At 34.8% G+C, this 22,067-nt stretch overlaps 1 protein-coding gene across 7 annotated transcripts in view; it reads right to left on the reverse strand.

Annotated features, from left to right (window-relative positions):
• Nucleotides 1-232: 232 nt before the first annotated feature.
• The window catches only part of TOR1AIP1 (torsin 1A interacting protein 1), a 52,114-nt gene continuing 30,279 nt past the window's right edge, over nucleotides 233-22,067 (reverse strand). For 2 of the 7 annotated variants that reach the window (XM_070043866.1, XM_070043870.1), the window contains 9 exons: nucleotides 18,274-18,315; nucleotides 17,136-17,222; nucleotides 14,590-14,646; nucleotides 12,228-12,269; nucleotides 11,628-11,696; nucleotides 10,770-10,790; nucleotides 5,566-5,610; nucleotides 5,152-5,208; nucleotides 233-2,774 (listed from right to left, as the gene is read on the reverse strand). In XM_070043866.1, coding sequence (XP_069899967.1) covers nucleotides 1,987-2,774; nucleotides 5,152-5,208; nucleotides 5,566-5,610; nucleotides 10,770-10,790; nucleotides 11,628-11,696; nucleotides 12,228-12,269; nucleotides 14,590-14,646; nucleotides 17,136-17,222; nucleotides 18,274-18,315 — 1,208 coding nt within the window. In that variant the 3' untranslated portion in view covers nucleotides 233-1,986. The remainder of the gene's footprint in view (nucleotides 2,775-5,151; nucleotides 5,209-5,565; nucleotides 5,611-10,769; nucleotides 10,791-11,627; nucleotides 11,697-12,227; nucleotides 12,270-14,589; nucleotides 14,647-17,135; nucleotides 17,223-18,273; nucleotides 18,316-22,067) is intronic. The other 5 variants (XM_060295714.2, XM_030875319.3, XM_060295726.2 and 2 more) reach the window with 3 other exon arrangements.

The following is a 22,067-nucleotide window of genomic DNA, read 5'->3' on the forward strand; positions in this document are numbered from 1 at the left end:
AGTGGGGAATACCTAAACTAATTCCATTTTAGTGATAATTCAAAATCCCTGGATGAAACAGAAAATCACACTGATTATATTTCCTACCAGTGTACTTGTGAGTGGCTGCAATTCTTTGTTTGCCCTTTGTTTCTCCTAGCAGAAGTCGCTAAAATTGTTCAAGTGTAAAGAAAACTCTAGGAATAATTTCTTTTAAAGGTATATGAATCATTAAGTTTATGACACACAAGAGTACAAACCAAGAAAGTAAATTTATTTAAATTACTAAAATAGCTTTTAAAGTCATTTACAGATCAGCTGCTACAATTATTTTTCCTGATATAAGTAATATTAATTACTTTAAAGTTATTTTGGTCAATGAAACATTTAAAAAAACATGTTTCTCCATATAATATATATAGGTATAAAATAAGTCTTTTCAAAAACTCTTGTTTTAGAATCCTCTATAAATCAGAATATTTGACTTCTGACAGTCAGGAACAAATTACAATAAGGGGTATAAATTTATGAATACTGGTAGTCCTAGTGGGAAGAAACGAGACTGTACTCTACCACCAGTCATGGGATCCTTAAAAGGTAAATGATGAAGCCACTGACAGGCTCTAGTATTCTAAAAACAATATTTTCATTTAAAGGTTTGTAGACAATAAAAAAATAAAGTGGATCCAGAATTTTAAGCTTCTAAGAAAACCAAAGCAGTTGACGGATGAGAAAGCTGTTAGTGATGCTAAGTTAAAACTGAAATTCTATAGTAGTACAGTAATGTACAGTAGTACATTTTAACATTCTTCATATATGGTAAACTTCACTTTCTTTTTCGCTTGAGGCACTCTTAGTAGAATTTATCACGTGCATTGTAAATCTTTATTCTTGTTACAAGAGTGTCATTAAAGGACTCAGAATGCAACAAGTAGACATGCAGAAAATCAAATCCTTCTTCAACAGCCCAGGAGAGCTGGTTAACAAATGGTTTACCAATTCCTGAAATTGTATTTCTTAACAAAACTTTCAGGACATGACCAAAATAAATGGCCCTGAACTTACCCATTCTTAAGAGCCAAGTGAACAAATATACTAAACCTCATCATATACATGCTTCAAAATCTCTGGGAGGAATAAAAATTTCTTAAACGAAAAAAAAGGACATGTGAGAAACAAGTCCCAACAGAATTCACTGAGAATGCAGTTCATATAACTATGTTTGACTAACCCTAAGCCTCAGTGGCTTTCTTTTTGGCCACGTGGGGCGGCTTGCAGGATCTTAGTTCCCTGACCAGGGATCAAACCTGGGCCCTCGGCATTGAAAGTGTGGAGTCCTAACCACTGGACCGCCAGGGAATTCCCTCAGTGGCTTATTTTAACATTTCACCTTGAAGACTTTTTCCCCCCTTTCTCTCCCCATTCCACAACTTCTCCCATGTCTCCTTCTCCTTGCCCTCCAAAATCAAAGGAAAAAACCAAAAACCAAAAATCCCAAACACACACTCGGATGGTCTTTCATTATTTTTGTTCCTATAAGCAGAAGCTGACTACGGAATTCACATCTAAACGATGTAGAAGAGGACAAAAGGGAAAACCCACAGTTATGTTCAGGGAGCTGTCTTACTAATAACTCGACAAACTGTGAAAAAAATCTAAGTTAAAAAATTGGGCGGATTCATAGGAAGGAGCCTAATCCCTCCCACTGGTCATACCATAGCAATAATGATTCAACCCAGAATCTAAGCAGATCCTCTATGGGACTGCATATAATTTACAGTCCTCAGATATCATTAACACAGATCTCAATGGAAACAAGGAAACAATTCTCTCAAAAAACAGATAATTAGGTTGAATAAACGATTTAGATATTCCACGTTTACTTAAGAACTTAACCTCCTTTAAAAAGAAACCAGTTCTTTCAAAAAGAGCTCTGGATCCTGTCTATGGTTAGAAAGTTTGAAAAATTCTCAGAACTTGAGACATGATTTTCTCTTCTGTCTCCTCTTATAAGCAGATGCCCCTTTTCAGGTCATTTTCAGGTTGTACTGGCAGGACTAAGTGAGAAATACGGCTCCAGAGCCCACTCAATTTGTCTGGGTCCATATGTTTGTAGGAGTTGGGTGTATCAGAGTTGGTGAACTTGAGTTTGAGGAAATCCCTCACTTTTTCTTCAATTTCCTTTAGGTCTAGACTGGTTCCAAGTGTCTCCTCCTCTAACAAGACAGTTAGGACTAAGGCTACATCTTTGAAGGCTGCATTTTCATGATCACAATACTTATAGAAGATCAAAGTAGAGCCTGCAGGCAGTGACTCAAAGCGGTGGACCACAGCTGCATTCTGGCCATTTCGGAATCCGTTGCTCAGTTCCTCATCTACCTCTCGTTTGACAAGATCACTGTCTTGAGTTGCTTTGCCCGTCCCATCAATCCGGATTGCAGGAACACTTTGGAAGGAAGAATAGGCATCGGCAATTTGTTCACTCAGACACTTGAGTGCTTCTTCAGCATCTCGGGCAGCAGTGAGCAGCAAGATAGCAGGCTGAGGCCGAGGGTGGGAGCTATTAAGATGTTTTTCCAGGAATGTTAGGCTCCTTTTCCACAGCTTCTCATCTTGACCTTGGTACTTATTCATAAGTTGTTTCATCTGGTTCTGGAACTCTTGAACAGCAGTGGTTTCTGCTTCAGGAGTACGAGTGTACAAAAAATACCCAATGAGAAGAGCAGCTATCAGAACAAGGGGCCACCACCACTTCACCTTGACAAAAGATGCACTTTGGGGTTGTCCAGTCACTTCTGCTCAGGAAAAAAAGAAATGATAGACACAAATATTATTTTCTTAGATTCAAGAGCAAGTGACTTTTAAAGCCAATATTAATCTTTATAAACATTAGATAAGAGAGGAAGGAATTTAAAGAAGGGAGCTGATAATTTACTTTCTTAAAGAAATAATTTAGCACATGTGTTTTAAGTTACTTGTATGAGTATGCACATGTCTCTTCAATGTCAAAATGATAAAGAGACTTAGAGGAAAAAGTAGAATTTAAGTATATGTAATGGCATGTGCAAGTCAGAAAGAATACAATTTATAAAGCAAAACTATTATTACTACTGCTAATATTTGGGAGGTAAACAATATTAAAAGACACTTTACAAAATAGTTTTAAATTTAGAAACTAACATGGATTATTATCCAAGGTGGAATGTTTATGTATATAGAGGAATAAAGAAAAGGATGCATTATAAGTGAAATCTTCCATATAATAGCTAGCTGTCCCTTTAATTGCACTGATGCCTATCTTTTGCTGTATGCAAGTTAACACTGGTAAAACTTAGTTTGCAATTCATTCCTAATTATTACTGGCAATGATGATATGAATTTACATTTACCTAGCGCTTTTCAGTTTAAGCACTTTCTCATATACCACATCATTTAATAATTTAATATGACAGCAACAGTATTTTTACACTTCTTATTTATTGACTGCTTTCGACTATTAATTGTACCATGGACACTCTAGAGCAACAGTTCTCAAAGTGTGACTGGTGGGGTATCTCAAGATCTCTTCAAGGGGGTCCTTGAGGTTAAAACTATTCTCCCGACACTAAGATCTTATTTGCCTTTTTCCACCATATTGACATCTGCACTGATGGTGTAAAAAGCCATGGTAGGAAAAATAACTGATGCTTTAGATGAATCACAGGGCAGTAGCACCAAACTAGGACTGTCTTTGTATTCTTCATGGCCATGTATTCCAGGTTACCAGTTTCACTTAAGGACATCCTTCATGAAGCATTTAAAAGAATTTATCTTATTAGAACTCAACCTTGAGTAGAAATCTTAACATTCTATGTGAAGAAATGGGACATATATACAAAGCACTTCTGCTACATAGAACAGTATATGGCTGTCTCAAAGAAAAGAACTTTGTGCAACTGAGTTGTGAGCTGAAATAGTGCTTTTTTCATAGAATTTTTACTTGAAAAGACAAGTGACAAACTGGTTAGTCAGACTTTCATATTTGGGACACTTTTTCTGGAAAACAAACAATGTGAGCCTGTTGTTTTCAAGAAAACAACTGACTGGGACTTCCCTGGTGGCTCAGCGGTTAAGAATCCGCCTGCCAATGCAGGGGACGCGGGTTCAATCCCTGGTCTGGGAAGATCCCACACGCCACGGAGCAACTAAGCCCGTGCGCCACAACTACTGAGCCTGCGCTCTAGAGCCCGTGAGCCACAACTACTGAAGCCTGTGCACCCAGAGCCCATTCTCTGCAACAAAGAGAAGCCACCGCAATGAGAAGCCTGTGCACTGCAATGAAGAGTAGCTCCCGCTCACCGCAACTAGAGAAAGCCTGTGCGCAGCAAAGAAGACCCAATGCAGCCAAAAATAAATTAATAAATAAATTTAAAAAAACCCAAAATCGCCAATATATTTTAACAGTTTGAATACAGAAGCAGAATGAAACTCCAGCTCCATTTTATTAAGCCAGGCATTAGAGATCAGAGAAAATACAAAGCAATCTACCACTCTCCTTACTAAATTATTTAAAAATAACTAACAAACATTAAAATTTTTTTTACAATTTTAATCTCTAGGTAAATATGGACAGGTATAACTCATATATATTTTTTTAAGTCTCTTTTTAAAAAAGGTCTCTGGGGTTCTTATTAATTTTGCTAGTAGAAAGTGGTATTGAGACCAAAGAATCTGAGAATCACTGTTACTTTCTTAGTACTCTTTCAAGATAATAAAAAGGCTTAGAGAACTAAAGAAACTTGCCCCAAGGCTATACAGAAGGTAAGTGGTCCAAACTAATTCAAATTCAGGTCTGTGAACTCTAAAAAACTATGGTATTCCCATTATGTCATGCTATGTGCATCTTTCTTTTGACAACAAGGTTCACTTGGTTAACAGTATTAGTTGCTTTACTTGTTAACTTTCACTTTTGGTCTTATGGATAATAAAGTAAAGGGGAAAGCCAGATGTTTTTTCACACAGTTTGTCCTTAAAGACTTTTACTGCTGGTAAAATATATACTTTTTCTTTTGAAGTACTTAAAATATCATTCTTCAAATAGCATGAAGTTCTTTGGTGTCAAAAAAATTAAAAAATCATTATGTTCACCAATTTTAGAGACTCATTTAATGAAAGCTGAATAGACAAACTTACGTTGGCTGGAGGCTGATGGAGATTGGTTTCCAAGCTCTGATTTCTGAACACCGTCATCTAATGATAGAAGTAATAAAGACTATCAATTTATGTTTCATAATTTCAGTATTTCCAACAGAAAAAGAGAATACAAATTTCACCAAGAGAAAATAAGGCAGAGATCTGTCAGAAACAGAAGAAAAAGCAGAAGATTCAAGTGTCTATTAGATTGACAGCTGCTTGAGACACAAGATTGGTTTCTTTCATAATTAATGTAATGGTCGAGTACAAAGCATACTCTTAACACATTAGTTTTGTGAGAAAGCCTTGAAGAACTTGACCCAAATTATTTAATGGGAGTGGTGAAACTTCTGGGACAAAGTTAAGAGGACAAAGAAAATAAGCACAACTATAATAAAAGGAAACAAATAATACCATCTGAAAAATTGCCATATATCGAACGCTCGCCTGGTGATGATGCTGTAAAGAGGGAAAGAAGGACAAAATATGATTATGGATTACTGAGCTCTCTGGATAAGGGGTTTTAAGGTAAAACTCAATCTTAATCTTCACTAATTTCTACCTCAATCTGATTCAAATACGTCCTCTGGTGCTTCTGACCATTTCAAATATCAGTAATATTTTAGAAATTACACTGAAAAACTTTTCACCATTTCTGGTAATAGACAAGTAATTGTTTTAGCTTTGTGGTTGAACAACAGATTTCAAAAATAATTTTCCCACAACTCCATCAAATCTCTATTTCCATCATACTTTAGAAAACAAATGAAAAGCTCTTTCCTTTTCCTCTCCGTCCTCCTTGGCATAGCCATCTAAGAGAGAGGAAATGGAACGACAGGGTTCAGGAAGCGAAGAGGCTGAGTTACTCATCTGTATGATCTACATTACCAATACTGTCATGTAGCACTTGCCTGGAGTTTTATAACTTTATGTGTATAAGTGATCTTCCTAGTATTTATCAACAGTTTTCATTTGAGAAACACTGGACTAAACTGGAGGAATAAAATTAGCATTGCTGATTTATTTATTTTATATATATTTTTACAGAAATAGCCTTATTTCTGGTCATATGACAAAAAACCTCAAATGAAACAAAATGACATCAACCTTAACTCTAAAGGCATATTGTTTTGCAATTACTAGGTTAGTCTAGGAAATGGCATCATTTAGAAGCTTCAAAGTTAGGTAACCAAAGTTAAAACTGTCTTACTAAAAAAAAAAAATTTCCATCAGATAATGTTTATCTTAAATACCTCATTCCATGGTTGCAAAGATCAAATGATATAATATATGAAAATGCTGTGAAGTGCATGATGATATTAATAATGGAGAACAGCTAAATAACAGTTATTATGAAACATATGTAACATTCATATAACTCGTAAGAACATAAAATTAAGAAAACAAAATTAACACAAACAAAATTAAGAAAAACTCCCATTTACAATAGCATCAGAAGAATAAAATATTTAGGAATAAGAGTAACCAAGGAGGTAAAAGCATTATACACTGAAACCTCTAAAACACTGATGAAAGGAATTAAAGCAGACACAAGTAAATGGAAAGACATCCCATGGTCATGGAATGGAGAATTAATATTCTTAAAATGTCCATACTACCGAAAGCAATCTACAGGTTCAGTGCAATCTGTATCAAAATTCCAATGGCATTTTTTACAGAAACAGAAAACAATCCTAAAATTCATATGGAACCACAAAAGACCCCAAATTTGAAAGGCCAAAACAACTTTGAGTAAGAAGAACAAAACTGGAGGCATCACACTTTCTGATTTCAAAATATATCACAAAGCTAGAATAATCAAAACATTATGATACTGCCATAAATACAGACATATAGACCAATGGAAGAGAATAGAAAGTCAGAAATAAACCCATGAAGATATAGTCAACTGATCCTCAACAAGGGTGTCAAGACTACACAATAGCAAAAGGATAGTCTCTTCAGTAAATGGTACTGGGGAAACTGGATATCCACATACAAAGAATGAAATTGGACCCTTATACCACACACAAAAATCGACTCAAAATGGATGAAAGACTTAAATTAGGAATTGAAACAATAAAACTCCCAGAAGAAACATGGGGAAAAAGCTTCTTGAAGTTGGCCTTGACAATGATTTCTTGGATATAACAACAAAAGCATGGACAACAAAAGTAAAAATAGACCATGGGATTACATCAAACTTAAAAAGCACATGACTTATGTGATCAAAATCACAATGAGAAATCACCTCACATTATCAAATGTATTGTGGCTATTATCGAAAAAACAAAAGTGCAAGGTATGTGGAGAGGATGTGGAGGAAAGAGAATCCCTGTACACTGTTGGTGGGAATATAAATTGGTGCAGTCACTATGGAAAAGAATTATGGAGGTTCCCCAAAAGGTTAAAAATGGACTACCATATGATCCGGCAATCCCACTTTTGGATATATATCCAAAGGAACAGAAATTACGACCTTGGAGAGATATCTGCACACCCATGTTCATTGCAGTAATATTCACAATAGCCGAAACAGGGAAGCAAACTAAATGTCCATTGACAAATTAATGGATAAAGAAAATGTGATGTATTTATACATATACATGTATTCACACACATACACACACAATGGAATTATTATTCAGCTTTAAAAAAGAAGGAAATCTTGCCACTCTGGACAACATGGAGAACATTATCCTAATGAAATAAGTCAGATACAGATATGCAAATGCTTCATACTATCATTTATGTGAGGAACCTAGTCAAATTCATAGAAACAGGTGGTTTCCAGGGCCTGGGGGAGGGGGAAATCAGGAGATATCAGTCAAAGGGTACACAGTTTCAGTTAAATGAGATGAAAAAATCCTAGAAATCTACTGTAGAGCATAGTACCTATATTTATTGTCCTATATATTAAAAATTTGCTACGAGGGTAGATCTTAAGTGTTCTTATCACACACATAATAATAAATAAAGAGGGTGGGAGAAAACTTTTGGAGGTGATGGATATGTTCACGGCATAGACTATGGTGATGGTTTCACAGGTATATACTTATCTCCAAACTCATCAAGTTGTATACAGTAAATACGTAAGTTGTATACATTAAATGCATGTCAATCACAGATGAATTGATAAAGAAGATGTGGTATATATACAATGGAATATTAACCATAAAAGTGGATGAAATAATGCCATTTGCAGCAACACAGATGGATCTAGAGATTATCATACTAAGCGAAGTAAGTCAGAGAAAGACAAATACCATATGACATCACTCATATGTGGATTCTAAAATATGACATAAATGAACATATCTATGAAACAGAAACAGACTCACAGACACAGAGAACACACTTGTGGTTGCCAAGAAGGTGGGGGTAGGGGAGGAATGGACTGGGAGTTTGGGATTAGCAGATGCAAACTATTATATATAGGATGGATAAACAACAAGGTCCTATTGTATAGTACAGGGAACTATATTCAATATGCTGTGACAACCCATAATGGAAAAGAATATGAAAAGTAATATATATATGAATAACTGAATCGCTTTGCCATACAGCAGAAATTAACACAACATTGTAAATCAACTATACTTTAACAAAATATTTTAAAAACCAAAATGAATGTATGTCAATCATACTTCAATAGTTTAACCTACAGTTAAAGAGTATGTGAAACAATTTAGAAAATAAATCCATCAAGATAATGTTTATCTTGAATACTTTAATCCATGGTTGCAAAGATCAAATGAGACAATACATAAAATGTTAAGTGCTCTTCTATGATGATTTTAATGATATAGAATAGATAAGTAACAGTTATTATATACCATATGAAACATTTATATAATTTGAAGAACTCAAACTTAGTAGGGTATATATACTGCTGAGGCAACACACTAAAAGGTAAACTTTATCCTCATTAAAAATATTTTTAGAGACAGTAATAAAAATTCCGTTAAAAAAGATCTTTTTAAAAAGATAAAGCTCAGAGTTTTTCTAGTATGAAGAGTATGGTAACAATCAATCACTCTATAAAGTCAAAAGCAGAGGGCATGAATCTTTCATAGTTATTACTACTGATTATTACACAATATATTGTTAACAATAAATAAGCATTAATTATTTATGTGGTACATTTAGACTTAAAAAATTGTGTTCACATATATAATAAGCTCATTAGAATAACCTAGTTATAGGCACTATTGTCCCAACTTTAAAGTTAAGAAAATTGAGGTTCACAAAGTTTAAGAGACTTTACCAAGATGACTCAATTAGTAGAAGATCTGGGACTGGAACCCAATAGCTCTAACTCCAAACTCTCCTCTTTTCTCTACACCACTTTTAGAGACAGGTTCCAAAGCATGTATATTAATGAAGCACAGACTCAGAGGCCTGACTGTTTTATCATCTGGGACACAGCAAAAGTATAGACAGTGGTTCTATCTTTCCCCAAAGATCTGGATACCTGCAGAAACCTGAACTGGGACCTGTCTACCCAGAGAACTGGTACTAACATAGGGTGATAATGATCTGAAATCCAGGTTCTTGAACACCTAAATCTAAAAATGAATTTTTTTTTCTCACTGAAGCAGGCAGAAGTGTATAGTTAAGACAATAAGATATGAAACTTGGAATGCCAAGGAAAAGTTTTTTTCAAATGATGTTAGATTGAAGAGAAATCTATAAGGCTGTTTGGAAATCACTGCAATCTTCTACTCTGACTGAAAATTCTTTCTTCCTGCAATCGTCTACTCTGATTGAAAATTCTTTCTTCTTATCTTAAAGTCCTTCTGTGGTCAAAAATCTAAAAAATTTTGTTACCTGAACCCGAACGTGCAAATTTCTGCTATATAGTTTCTCTTTAACTCTGGAAGTTCTGTATATATGGTAGATGTCTATCAACCAGTATAAAACTATTTAAGCCATAACAAATATACAAACTTAAGACAAAATAGGAATACAGAGAAAATACTATAAATAAGCTATCAATTTAGCAACCATAAAGATCTATTTCTACATTCCAGCTAGACCTTCAATATAATGATTTTCCCTTCTGCATTGCATTTGTACAGTGTCTTAACAGAGGACAATGCAAACATTTTTTGACAACAATATGTACTACACTTCACTTTTCTGGAAGTAATTTATCTGCTATTAGTTACCCAGAATATATAGTTAAGAACTAATAACATCATAAAACTCTGAGTTTTTCATAGTATATACACTTAAACTCGTGCAGTTTTGCTTCCAAGAGTAATTCTTAGATCTTCAGAATGTTTTAATTTTTGATATTGGCTATAACCATAATCTTAAAAAGCTGAATTAATATTTGGTTTCCTAACTATAATAGGTCAAGAAGAACAAATTTTAAGAGGAAATGGTCTTCTAATAGCAAGTATATACAGCAATAAGAAATGACAGCCAGGGAATTCCCTGGCGGTCCAGTGGTTAGGACTCTGCGCGCTCACTGCTGAGGGCCCTGGTTCGATCCCTGGTTGGGGAACTAAGATCCCACAAGCTGCGAAGCATGGCCAAAAAAAAATAACAGCCAAGAATAAGGCGAGGGCAAAAAGTTATTTCAGTTTTAGACAGCTGAAGAACTCACTTACGTGTACGGTAATACTTCACTGCTGGGGAAAAAATGAATTGCAACCATTACTACTTTACTGATAGAAAAACAAAGCCACAGAGGTTATCTTGTCCAATTACAGTTAGTTATTTTGTGAGCAAGAGCTATATGATGGGGATTTTTATATTATCTAAATAAAAGTAAGGGACACCTGATGACCTCAAGACCTACTGTGGCTACAGGAATAAGGAAGGGATAGAGGTTAAAGGTCACTTAAGGCATGGCATGGATTTTTTTATACAGTCAAGGTTTAATGTGGACACACTGCTATAGAAATTATGATAGACACTGAATTCAAAGTATGTTTTATCGCACCTATTTATTTCTTCAATATTTCTTAAATTCTATGACATTTAATCCATCCTAAACCCAAACATGAAAATACAATTTGAGGATTTCAGCATTTATAACTTAAAATAATGGGTATGCAAAGCTGCTCTAAGTGGTTATTTATATAACGGTAAACAACTGTTAAAAATAAAAACAGGCACTATCAAAAGATTAGAATTTCATTTTCATGTGCAGATTGTACTGCTGCTAGACAGAACTGACAATTTGTCAAGTACAGACCTATCATCCACTGGTTTTCTCACACCATGATTCTACATTCTACACCCAGTCCATCTCCTGCCAGTCCAAGTAGATGGAAATAACTAAACTAGCAATCATAAATGTCCTTTATTAATGAGATCACAAGCAACCCAAATGCTTATCTGATGAACTAAACAGTTTTATATGTTAAATAGTCAAAAAAACAGCAAATAAACTTAAAATTACTTCAATAACAGGTAGCAATTTTAAAATTTCTTCAATAACAGGTAGAGATTTATCAACTTACTTTGCATCCTAGTCCTTATTCTTGTGGTTTTTTCAACCCATTCCTGAGGATTTTTTTGATATCCCGAGCCTGAGACAGATATATATATCAAGATATCGTTTCACATACTTTGAAAATGTATACTATACCTCAGTGTTATAAGGTAAATTTATCAGAAAGGCAAAACAAATTTGGCGAGGGAAACAACCAAAGCAATAGGTTCAAAAGTAAAAGATAATGTCAAAGGATCACATCAGTGCGGATGGGTTACTTCCCACAGCAAAAAAGGCAGCAAATAAATACATAATCCCCTAATAGACGAAACCATGTACAAGTCCTTTGCTATGGTCTATGACTGCATTTATTAACACTTGAACTTCATTAACACTTTGGTGTTAATTAAGAAGAAAAAGGTTAACCATTTACTTTTGTAAATAAATTATTTTCAGTAAAGTAGTCCTAAACACATTTCTACATCACAGAGTACCAATATTACATATAGTATCAATCTGTGGTGGATTAAAAGGCAAAGAGGGTAAAATGACTTTGTATTCTATTCAAATTTTTGTTGGCTAGTAAGACTGGGTTGATTGATAAAAGAATAGACAACCAACCACTTACTTAGCACTAATCGTTGCTTATCAAAAGCTGTGAAGTCGGGACCTGAAACAGAGAACAGAGATAAGGTCATAGAAAATAAAGAATGGAAATAAAAACAATGAAGATGTTGCATAAACATTTTACTTGTTTACTACTGACACCAAAAACAAAAACAATCAAAACTTTCTTTCATCAGTCCCAAACATATACAATATATATGTATTTTCCCTTTTCTAAACTTCAAAATGTTCAGGAATTAGATAATAAGAAGCCAGCTTTAAGAGCAACGCCATCAAAATAAAAGCTAAATGTACTGAATGCTTACCAGGTACCAAGTATAATTTTATCAACTCTCACACTTTATGTGGTAGATACTATTATTCCTATTTTACAAATAAGTAAACTGAAATTGATCATTTTCTCCAAGATTACATGTGTAAAAGGTAGTAGGACTGAGATATAAACCCAGGCAGTTCATATATAACGGTATATACTATATAAGCAAATTTGTGAACACTGCAAAGCAGTTATGCAGTGCAAGATGCTACTTCATGTTTTGGGATGGTATTTAAGGACAACTATAAAATGATACAATGGGATAATTAGAAAATGTTATTACAAACAATTATAACATGGTAAATTTGCAAATCTGCCCTGAAGAAACAAGTTACTTCTAGCTACTGATACAAGTACCAGTATAAATTTATGTTCGACTTATTTTCTGACTAAAAATGCAGTATGTGCTGGCTGTAACAGAAATACACCATTCTAGAAATGCATAACCTAAAAATTCATTAATATCTATTAAGTGCCTATTACATGCAAAACATTGTAGGAAAACCGTGGTGAATAAGACAGATAGATGTATATTCCAGATTTGTTTTCAGTCTACACTAACAAAGAACTTTTTAAAAAACTAGACACACTTTTTTGTATTGTCTTTCACTGACTCTGTGAAGTAACTTTTTAAAAACACCTTTGCTTTAGGGCTGCATCTTAGAATCAGTGATATGACACAGTTTAACTGGATGGTTTTCTTTCTCAGTAATACATTAAAGCAATGGCATTTTAGATTCAAGGAAATGTATACCTAATTGTATACAAACAACTCATTTTCCATAACTGAAAAGTATACCATTGCATAAGTATAGCATAATTAATATAGGGACACACATTTCAGAGCTTCCAAAGATCAAAGATTTAGAATAACGAAGCGCAAACATATAAGATAATCCAGAGAGTAATTTTCCATAAATGACTGATTTTTGTTTCACCTGCTTTTGTTTGTCTCAGTTTTAATTCCAAACCCAGAACCTACTAAAAACTAAAAAAAAAATATATATATATATACACACATATATAAAGTGGAATTCTATGAACACAGTGATTAGAAAACAGATTTCCAAAGACTTTTTCTTTAAAAATAGTCTCATATTTTTAAAATGGTATTGTGGAAGGAAAAAAAAGTTCTTGAAGATTTTACATTCCAGGATATTTCTGGTTGACTAATAATTAATTTGAATTCTGGGACTTGATTTAAAAATGGAAAAAGAAAAAACAGTGTAATTTCTGCTTAACCTAAGAGATACATATCCATTGTAGATAATCTGCAAACTATAGAAAAAAAGTAAACGAAAAATGTCAACAATTCTACCATCCTGAACAAACACTGTTAGCATTTTAGCATACTACTTCCCATTCTTTTCATGTGTGTTACATTTTCTCAATATTTTATTATGAAAATTTTCAAAGCTGTAAGCTGGGCTGTAAGACTTTTATATACACACCAACTAACTTACCATTAACTTTTTACTTTACCTGATTTACCACTTATTTATTCATCCTTCCAAACTTTCGCAACACAGTTTAAATCATACCATATAAGTAGGTTCAAACTACTACAATCAACAAATTTATATTGCAAATGAGGACATTCAACAAATCAAAGAAGGAAGTAGTTTTTTTTTTTTTTTTTACCCGGTGCGGGCCTCTCACTGTTGTGGCCTCTCCCGTTGCGGAGCACAGGCTCCGGACACGCAGACTCAGTGGCCATGGCTCCCAGGCCCAGCCGCTCTGCGGCATGTGGGATCTTCCCAGACCGGGGCACAAACCCGTGTCCCCTGCATCGGCAGGCAGACTCTCAACCTCTGCGCCACCAGGGAAGCCCTTTGTTTTTTTTTTAATTCAAAATCAAGGTTGGGTACAGAGGTGATTAACTCAAGAAGCAAATTCAAGATGCAAGATGAGGGTTTTTTTAGCATTCACTATACCTCTTTTTCAACATTTTACATTAAACTGCAAAAGAAGATCTTCAAAAATAAGAATAGCATTTGACCACACCCACAGGTAGACTTTTAAGAGTAAAAATCATGGTTTTACTTACTTTGTGATGACTGCCAAAATGATTCTGGATATTGACTTGATGATCTGGTGGTTTGGTCTAAAAACAAAAAAGAAATATAGTATACTATAAAGCATATTTAACTTTCTAAGTGCACATTTAACCAGAGAATGATGAATAATCAAAAGAGCAAGAATATTCAGATAAACCCCAGGGAATTCAACACTTGAATGTATAATTTATTTTAAAAAATAGTTTCTAAAGGGTCAAGTTATGTCTAAAAAATTAATTATCTGTCTTTTCTTTTTGAAGAGAAAAAAAGATATAGGGCATGGCATGAGGTAAAGAAGATAATGAAACCTTTGAGCTGGGGAAAATCTTGAAAGTTTACAATAATGGATCTTCTGGAAATCATTACTATCCATTTTGTCTTAAATTCTTCTTGCAAGTAGTCGATATGTTATGTATTTTAGCCTTCCCTTCTTAAAAATCTTAATTTTTTTTTCATTTAAAAGTGGAATTTATAACAAAGTATGTCTAAAAGCAGTCAGACTGCTATCTTGGAGGCAAAAGCATTTGACACAACCAGGTGGTGGTTAAGTATTTTTGTTGGTGTACTCCTCTAAAAAAATTTTGAGCATCTATCTCCAAAATATATTTTTAATATTATATACAAGCATTACTAAAATAATATATTAACTAATGTGTTGTATATATTATAAAACAAACTAAAATAGACATTTTAAATGGATGAAATAAAAGATGTATATAACTAAATTCTAGTATTTTCCTCCTGCACTCCAGTGGACCTTCTAGTACCTCTTCGGTAATAACTGGCCCAGAAGACAATCTAGAAAGATCAGTATTCTTCTGAATATGCCTCACATCTTTGTTCTTTAGCTAGAGTTTTCTTCTGTATGGGGTATGCATGCTTCAATAAGAATTTATTAGAATTCAAAAGGGATCACAGAGCCTGGGGTTTATGTAGCATCAAAGAGCCACACTGGTAGCAATGGCATCAAGCTACTGGCTATATAATTCATGACTTAATTAGTCTCTAATTTTTAGAGCTGTATGTATGCATATATGAAAACTAACAACAGCACTCAATTTGAGTGTTTACTATGTGCTAGGTACTCTCTAAGTAATTAAACCTCACAACAACCCAGATGAGGGAATTGAGGAACAGAGAAGTTAAGCAACTGCCTGAGGGCACAAACCTAGTAGTGGAAGAGTGAAACCCAGTGAAACTCCAGAGCCCAAGATATTAACCACTAGGCTACAGTGTTGCATATCTCCTTTGGGATTTCTGTATCAAGAAAGAATGGTGAGGGACTTCCCTGGTGGTCCAGTGGTTAAGACTCTGAGCTCCCAATGCAGGGGGCCCGGGCTCGATCCCTGGTCAGGGAACTAGATCCCGCATGCTGCAACTAAAGATCCCACATGCGGCAATAAAGATCCTGTGTACCGCAACTAAGACCTGGCATAACCAAATAAATAAATAAATATTAAAAAAAAAAGAAAGAAAGAATGGGGAAAAATGAGGAAGGGTGGGAAATATGTAGAATAAATGCCCATAAACCAGCTTCTGAGCTTATTTTTAAAATGGAATGATTTAGTAAAACATAGGAATTACAGAAATTCTCAAAAGGTGGTGAGGGGTAAGTAGAGACTTACTCTATAATGGAACTAAAATATAAAATTATTTATTATTTCCACTGTTTACAAATTAAATCAGCACCCTCATAAGTCTCAAGTTGGTATTTTTTTTCTCTTCAGTCAGTTCTTTCCTTGAATAAACTTAAACATCAATTCACAGGAACAATCAGAAATTGTTATTGCTAACTGGATGTGAATTTGAACAAATCAGAGATAAAAGGAGTAATCTAAGTTTATTAAAACTTCCTAAAAGCTAACTAATACTCCTGATAGTGTAGTGAGTCAATGCCAGTGTGATCAGTTTCTCTATAAACATTTTTTTTTAATTTTTAATTTAATTTTTAATTATTTATTTTTGGTTGCATTGGGTCTTCGTTGCTGCACGTGGGCTTTCTCTAGTTGCGGCGAGCGGGGGCTATGTTGTGGTGCACAGGTTTCTCACTGCAGTGGCTTCTCTTGTTGCAGAGCATGGGCTCTAGGTGCGCGGGCTTCAGTAGTTGTGGCATGTGGGCTCAGTAGTTGTGGCTCGCGGGCTTAGTTGCTCTACGGCATGTGGGATCTTCCCGGAGCAGGGCTCAAACCAGTGTCCCCTGCATTGGCAGGCAGATTCTTAACCACTGCGCCACCAGGGAAGTCTCTCTATTAAATTTTTTAAAAAATCACAAATAACTCTTCTTTTGAGCACAAAAATATCTTATGTTCCATAAACAACAAAGCAAGGTAAAAGTGATTTGTTTGTTTAGATATTACATTACTAATCAGATGTATACATGGAATCAGTAATTTTAAAAAATGTTTAAAAGCACACAACTTTTTAAAAAGTAGTTTTAATAAATACTTTAAAAAAGCAAATTCACAGAATACCTTTATACTTTAACTAAAAATACAGCTCCTAAGATAAGAGTCATATGTACATAAAGCAACGTTACCTCCAGACTCAACAGAATCCCCGGATCTGACCTTAACAACCGTAACATCACTGGCAGAACTGTCTTGATCATTTTCCTCCGTTTCCCCTAAAAAGAAATAAAAATATACTAGTATAGTCTTTATTCTAAGGCTCTAAAGATCTGGATTAAAAAATAAAAACAAGTAATTCAACATTAAAATGAAATCTTTTAAATAATCGGATATAGAATTGCTATTTATTATGCTTACTATCCTGAGTCACAAAGGTCTAAATAAGCTAAAATTGAGCTCATTTATTTTATTTTCTCTGAGGTAAATAATTATATCCGAAACGAATATTCAATAAGATTATATTCTGAGGCTTTAATGTAGAGTTGAAAAGTAAACAAATGAACATTAAATAGAAGAAAAGTTTTAACTTATGGGGAGGAAAAGTACATATAGTTAGTGTATAAATTCAGACAAGATTAGTATATGCATGCATATGTGTTTGCATATATGTGTGTGTGTTTGCAAACAGGGTGTGGATACATACACCCATACACAAACATTTCTGTATGCAGGTGACTAATCTCAGATTATGGTGAACTTAAAAATGGACTAAATTTTACCGTACTATTCAAACATAGACTGGTTATGAGAATTTGAAAACTGATTATTTGAATACCATAATCAAAGGCCAGCACATGCCAGAAACAGAAAATATTAGCTTTGCTTAAATTAACTCAAACAGACAAAAGATGCTTAAAATGCACAGGAAGGGGGCTTCCCTGGTGGCGCAGTTGTTGAGAGTCCGCCTGCCAATGCAGGGAACACGGGTTCGTGCCCCGGTCCGGGAAGATCCCACATGTCGAGGAACGGCTGGGCCTGTGAGCCATGAGTCGCTGAGCCTGCGGGTCCGGAGCCTGTGCTCCGCAACGGGAGAGGCCACAACAGTGAGAGGCCCTCGTACCAAAAAAAAAAAAAAAAAAAAAAAATGCACAGAAAGGCCACCATTCTATCCTATTTTACCTTCCATTTAACAGTTCAGATAATCATGAATTTTTTTTTCCAAAAAGACACTATTTTCTGCTCTCTCTCTTAAGTACTTAGCAAAATTGCTTCTAATCTTAACAAAAAGATTTAGAATATATTGCATGATATTTTAAGAGAAAATACCTTCTTCTGAGAAATTGATCTTCTGTTGGACACTGGTGGCTTCTAGAAGAGAGAAGCATACATGCTGTATGTAACATCATAAGCCAAAGCTCAGGAATAAATAAGAGCATTTAATTTAGGGAAGTGAACATTACATCACACCAATTAAACTTTTTTTGTTAAATTATAAAAAAAAGAATCAATTAATTCCCTTTACATTATTTCAGGAATAAGTCTGCTACAAACTAGAATCAGAAAGAGTTTACTGTTCCTTCACCCAGAGGTCTGTTTGTATTATAAAATGTAACCTTTGTTTGCAGAAAACATGAAACTCCATGTTGATAAATACAGTCCCTATAGGTTTACTGTATTCTTATTCTCATATCTGCTAGATTCCCTATACTCTTTTGAAAAGCCAACCACACCAGTAGAGTTGAAAAACCAGTTCTTTAATGAATCAGTGCATCCAAAGAGGATGTAAGAAAGGTAAAGAAACTCTCCTAGTTCCAGCAGGTCCACATACACCACTATTTCTAAGAGCCAGAGAATCTGGACAAAGATAAACGAGCAAAATGTGTCAAACAAATGCAGTATTTTTACATCAGCTATTCTGACTTTTATTTTTGTATTTCTGGCTGTGCCCCGCAGCTTATGGTACCTTAGTTCCCCGACCAGGGATTGAACTCAGACCCTTGGCAGTGGAAGCGCAGAGTCCTAACCACTGGACCGCCAGGGAATTCTGTGATTTTTTTTTTTTAATAAAGGAAGATATACCCAAATGCAAGCATTGCACAATTGGGCTAAAATACTGCTGAATGATCATATGAGAAGTAGTATGTTCCACAAAGCTGAAAACTTGTGTTTGCTTTCAGATTTTCTTCTATTGATTTTAACCCCCATTTGCTTTACAAAAGAAAAAAAAAACTGTACTGTAGAAAGCAACTACCAAAACATTATATGGTGAATTTGGAAATACTTTTTAAAAATCAGTTTAATTAGATGGTATAATACTAGTCAAACTACTCTTAATAGTGGCAAGTGCAAATCAGTATTTGCCAACATTTCTGCTATAAAACTAATTAACCCTGAGAAAATTGCTAGTAATACTATGCTACTCTTTCCTTAGAAAGACTGTCTTTTCAGTTTATCTTTTTCCTCCAAGCAGAAAAATGGAAAGTCAAACTTGTCTTAGTGCTATTCCCTTAAAATTTGTTAATATTTCCATTCACATAAAAAGGTATTGTTCCCTTTTTGAAGTTTTGTTTTCTAAGTGCATAACCATTACAGTATTTCTTTTTTGGACAGCTGTTTTGCTTTATTCATTTATACAACTATTCACATAGCATGCAAAAAAAATTTTTTCTTAAGAGTCAATGGTCATGTCTTAGTTATTATTTTAATAATAGTAAGTCCTTAATATTTTCATGTTGCTAGTTAGTTTTCAAAAAACTTCATGTCTGTTTTCTGATTCCCATAATGTCATAAGGGAATACTATCATAGAGGTAAGGCTCAAAGATACTAAGTGACTTGTCTAAGGGTGGCAGGACTAACAAGTGACAAAAAAGGACTTGAATACAGACTCTTCTGATTCCTAGTCTACTACCCTTCTACCACTGCATCACTTTTGTTCATAATGGCACATAGTAAGCACTCAGTAATTTGTTTAAATTTATTTTTAAATTCATTTTTAAAATTCATTTTTAAAAGCAGTTTAAGATTCATGAAACTGAGGGGGAGAGAGATTTCCCATATACTCCCTGTGCCCAGACATGCATAGTCTTCCCCATTACCAACATTCCTATCAGAGTGATACATTTGTCACAACTGATGAACCTATACAGACACATCGTAATCACCCAAAGACCATAATTTACATAACAGCTCAATCTTGATGTTGTACCTTCTATGGGTTTAGACAAATGTATAATGACATGTATCCACTATTATGATATCAGAGTATTTTCACTGTCCTAGAAATCTTCTGTGCTCTACCTATATTCATTGCTCCCCCATCTCCCACCCCCACCCCAAACCCTTGGCAATCACTGATCTTTTTATTGTCTCACGAGTTTTGCCTTTTCCAGGATATCATATAATTGGAATCATACAGTATGTAGCCTCTTCAGATTGGCTTCTTTCACTTAGTAAGATTCACTTAAGGTTCCTCCATGTCTCTTCATGGCTTGATAGCTCTTAACACAATAATATCCCATTGTCTGGATGTTTATTTATCCACTCACCCATGGAAGGACATCTTGGTTGTTTCCAAGTTTTGGCAATTATGAATAAAGCTGCCATATGTGTGTGTAGGTTTGTGTGTGGACATAAGTTTTCAACCCTTTTGGGTAAATATCAAGGAATGTGATTGCTGGACTGTATGGTAAGAGTATGTTTAGTTTTGTAAGAAACTGTAAAACAAACTTCAAAGTGGTTGGACCATCTTATGTTCCCAACAGCAATGAATAGGATTTCCTGTTGCTTCACATCCACATAAGCATTTGGTGTTGTTAGTGTAGGTATGTAGTGGTATCTCGTTTTCAATTGCATTTCCCTGATGACATAAAATGTAGAGCAACTTTTCAAACGTTTATTTGCCACCTGTGTATCTTCTTTGGTGAGGTGTCTATTACGGACTTCAACCCATTTTTAAATCAAGTTGTTTTCTTATTGTTGAGTTTTAAGAGTTCTTTGTATATTTTGGATAATAGTCCTTTCTCAAATAAGTCATTTGCAAATATTTGCTCACAATCTGTGGCTTGCCTTCTCATTCCCTTGACATTGTCTTTTGCTGAGCAGAAGTTATAATTCTAACAAAGTTCGGCTTATCAGTTATTTCTTTCATGGATAATGCCTTTGGTTTATACCTAAAAAGGCATCACCATACCCAAGGTCATCTAGATTTTTCTCCTATGTAACCTTCTAGGAGTTTTATAGTTTTGTGTTTACATTTAGGTCTATGATCTATTTTGAGTTAATTTTTGTGAAAGGTGTTAAGGTCTGTGTTCAGATTTTTTTTTTTTTTTTTTTTTGCATGTGAATGTCCAGTTGTCCCAGTACCATTTGTTGAAAAGACTCTCTGTTCCATTGTACTGCCTTTGCTCCTTTGTCAAAGATCAGTTGACTATATGTGGGTCTACTTACGGGCTCTTTATTCTGTTCCAATGATCTACTTGTCTATTCTTTTTTTTTTTATTATTATTTTTTATTTTTTTTGCGGTACGCAGGCCTCTCACCGCTGTGGCCTCTCCTGTTGCGGAGCACAGGCTCCGGACGCGCAGGCTCAGCGGCCATGGCTCACGGGCTCAGCCGCTCCACGGCATGTGGGATCTTCCTGGACCGGGGAACGAACCCGCGTCCCCTGCATCGGCAGGCGGACTCTCAACCACTGCACCACCAGGGAAGCCCCTTGTCTATTCTTTTGACAATACCACATTGTCTCAATTACTGTAGCTTTAGGTTTAGTTTAGCTTGAGGCTGAGTACTGTCCTACTTTATTCTTCCAATATTGAGTTAGCTATTCCGGGTCTTTTGTTTCTCCATACAAACTTTAGGACTAATTTGTTGATATCTATGAATTAACTTGCTGGGATTTTGACTGGTGTTGCACTGAATCTACAGATTAAGTTGGGAAGAAATGACACCTTGACAATATTGAATCCTCCTATCCATAAACATGGAATATCTCCCCATTTATTTAGCAGTTCTTTGATTTCATTCATCAAAGTTTTGTAGTTTTTTTCATATAGACCTTGTACATGTTTTGTTAGATTTATATCTAAGTATTACATGTTGGGGTATGCTAATGGTAATTATA

The sequence above is a fragment of the Globicephala melas genome, chromosome 1 (genome assembly GCF_963455315.2).
Source record: "Globicephala melas chromosome 1, mGloMel1.2, whole genome shotgun sequence".
Taxonomy (NCBI): domain Eukaryota; kingdom Metazoa; phylum Chordata; class Mammalia; order Artiodactyla; family Delphinidae; genus Globicephala; species Globicephala melas.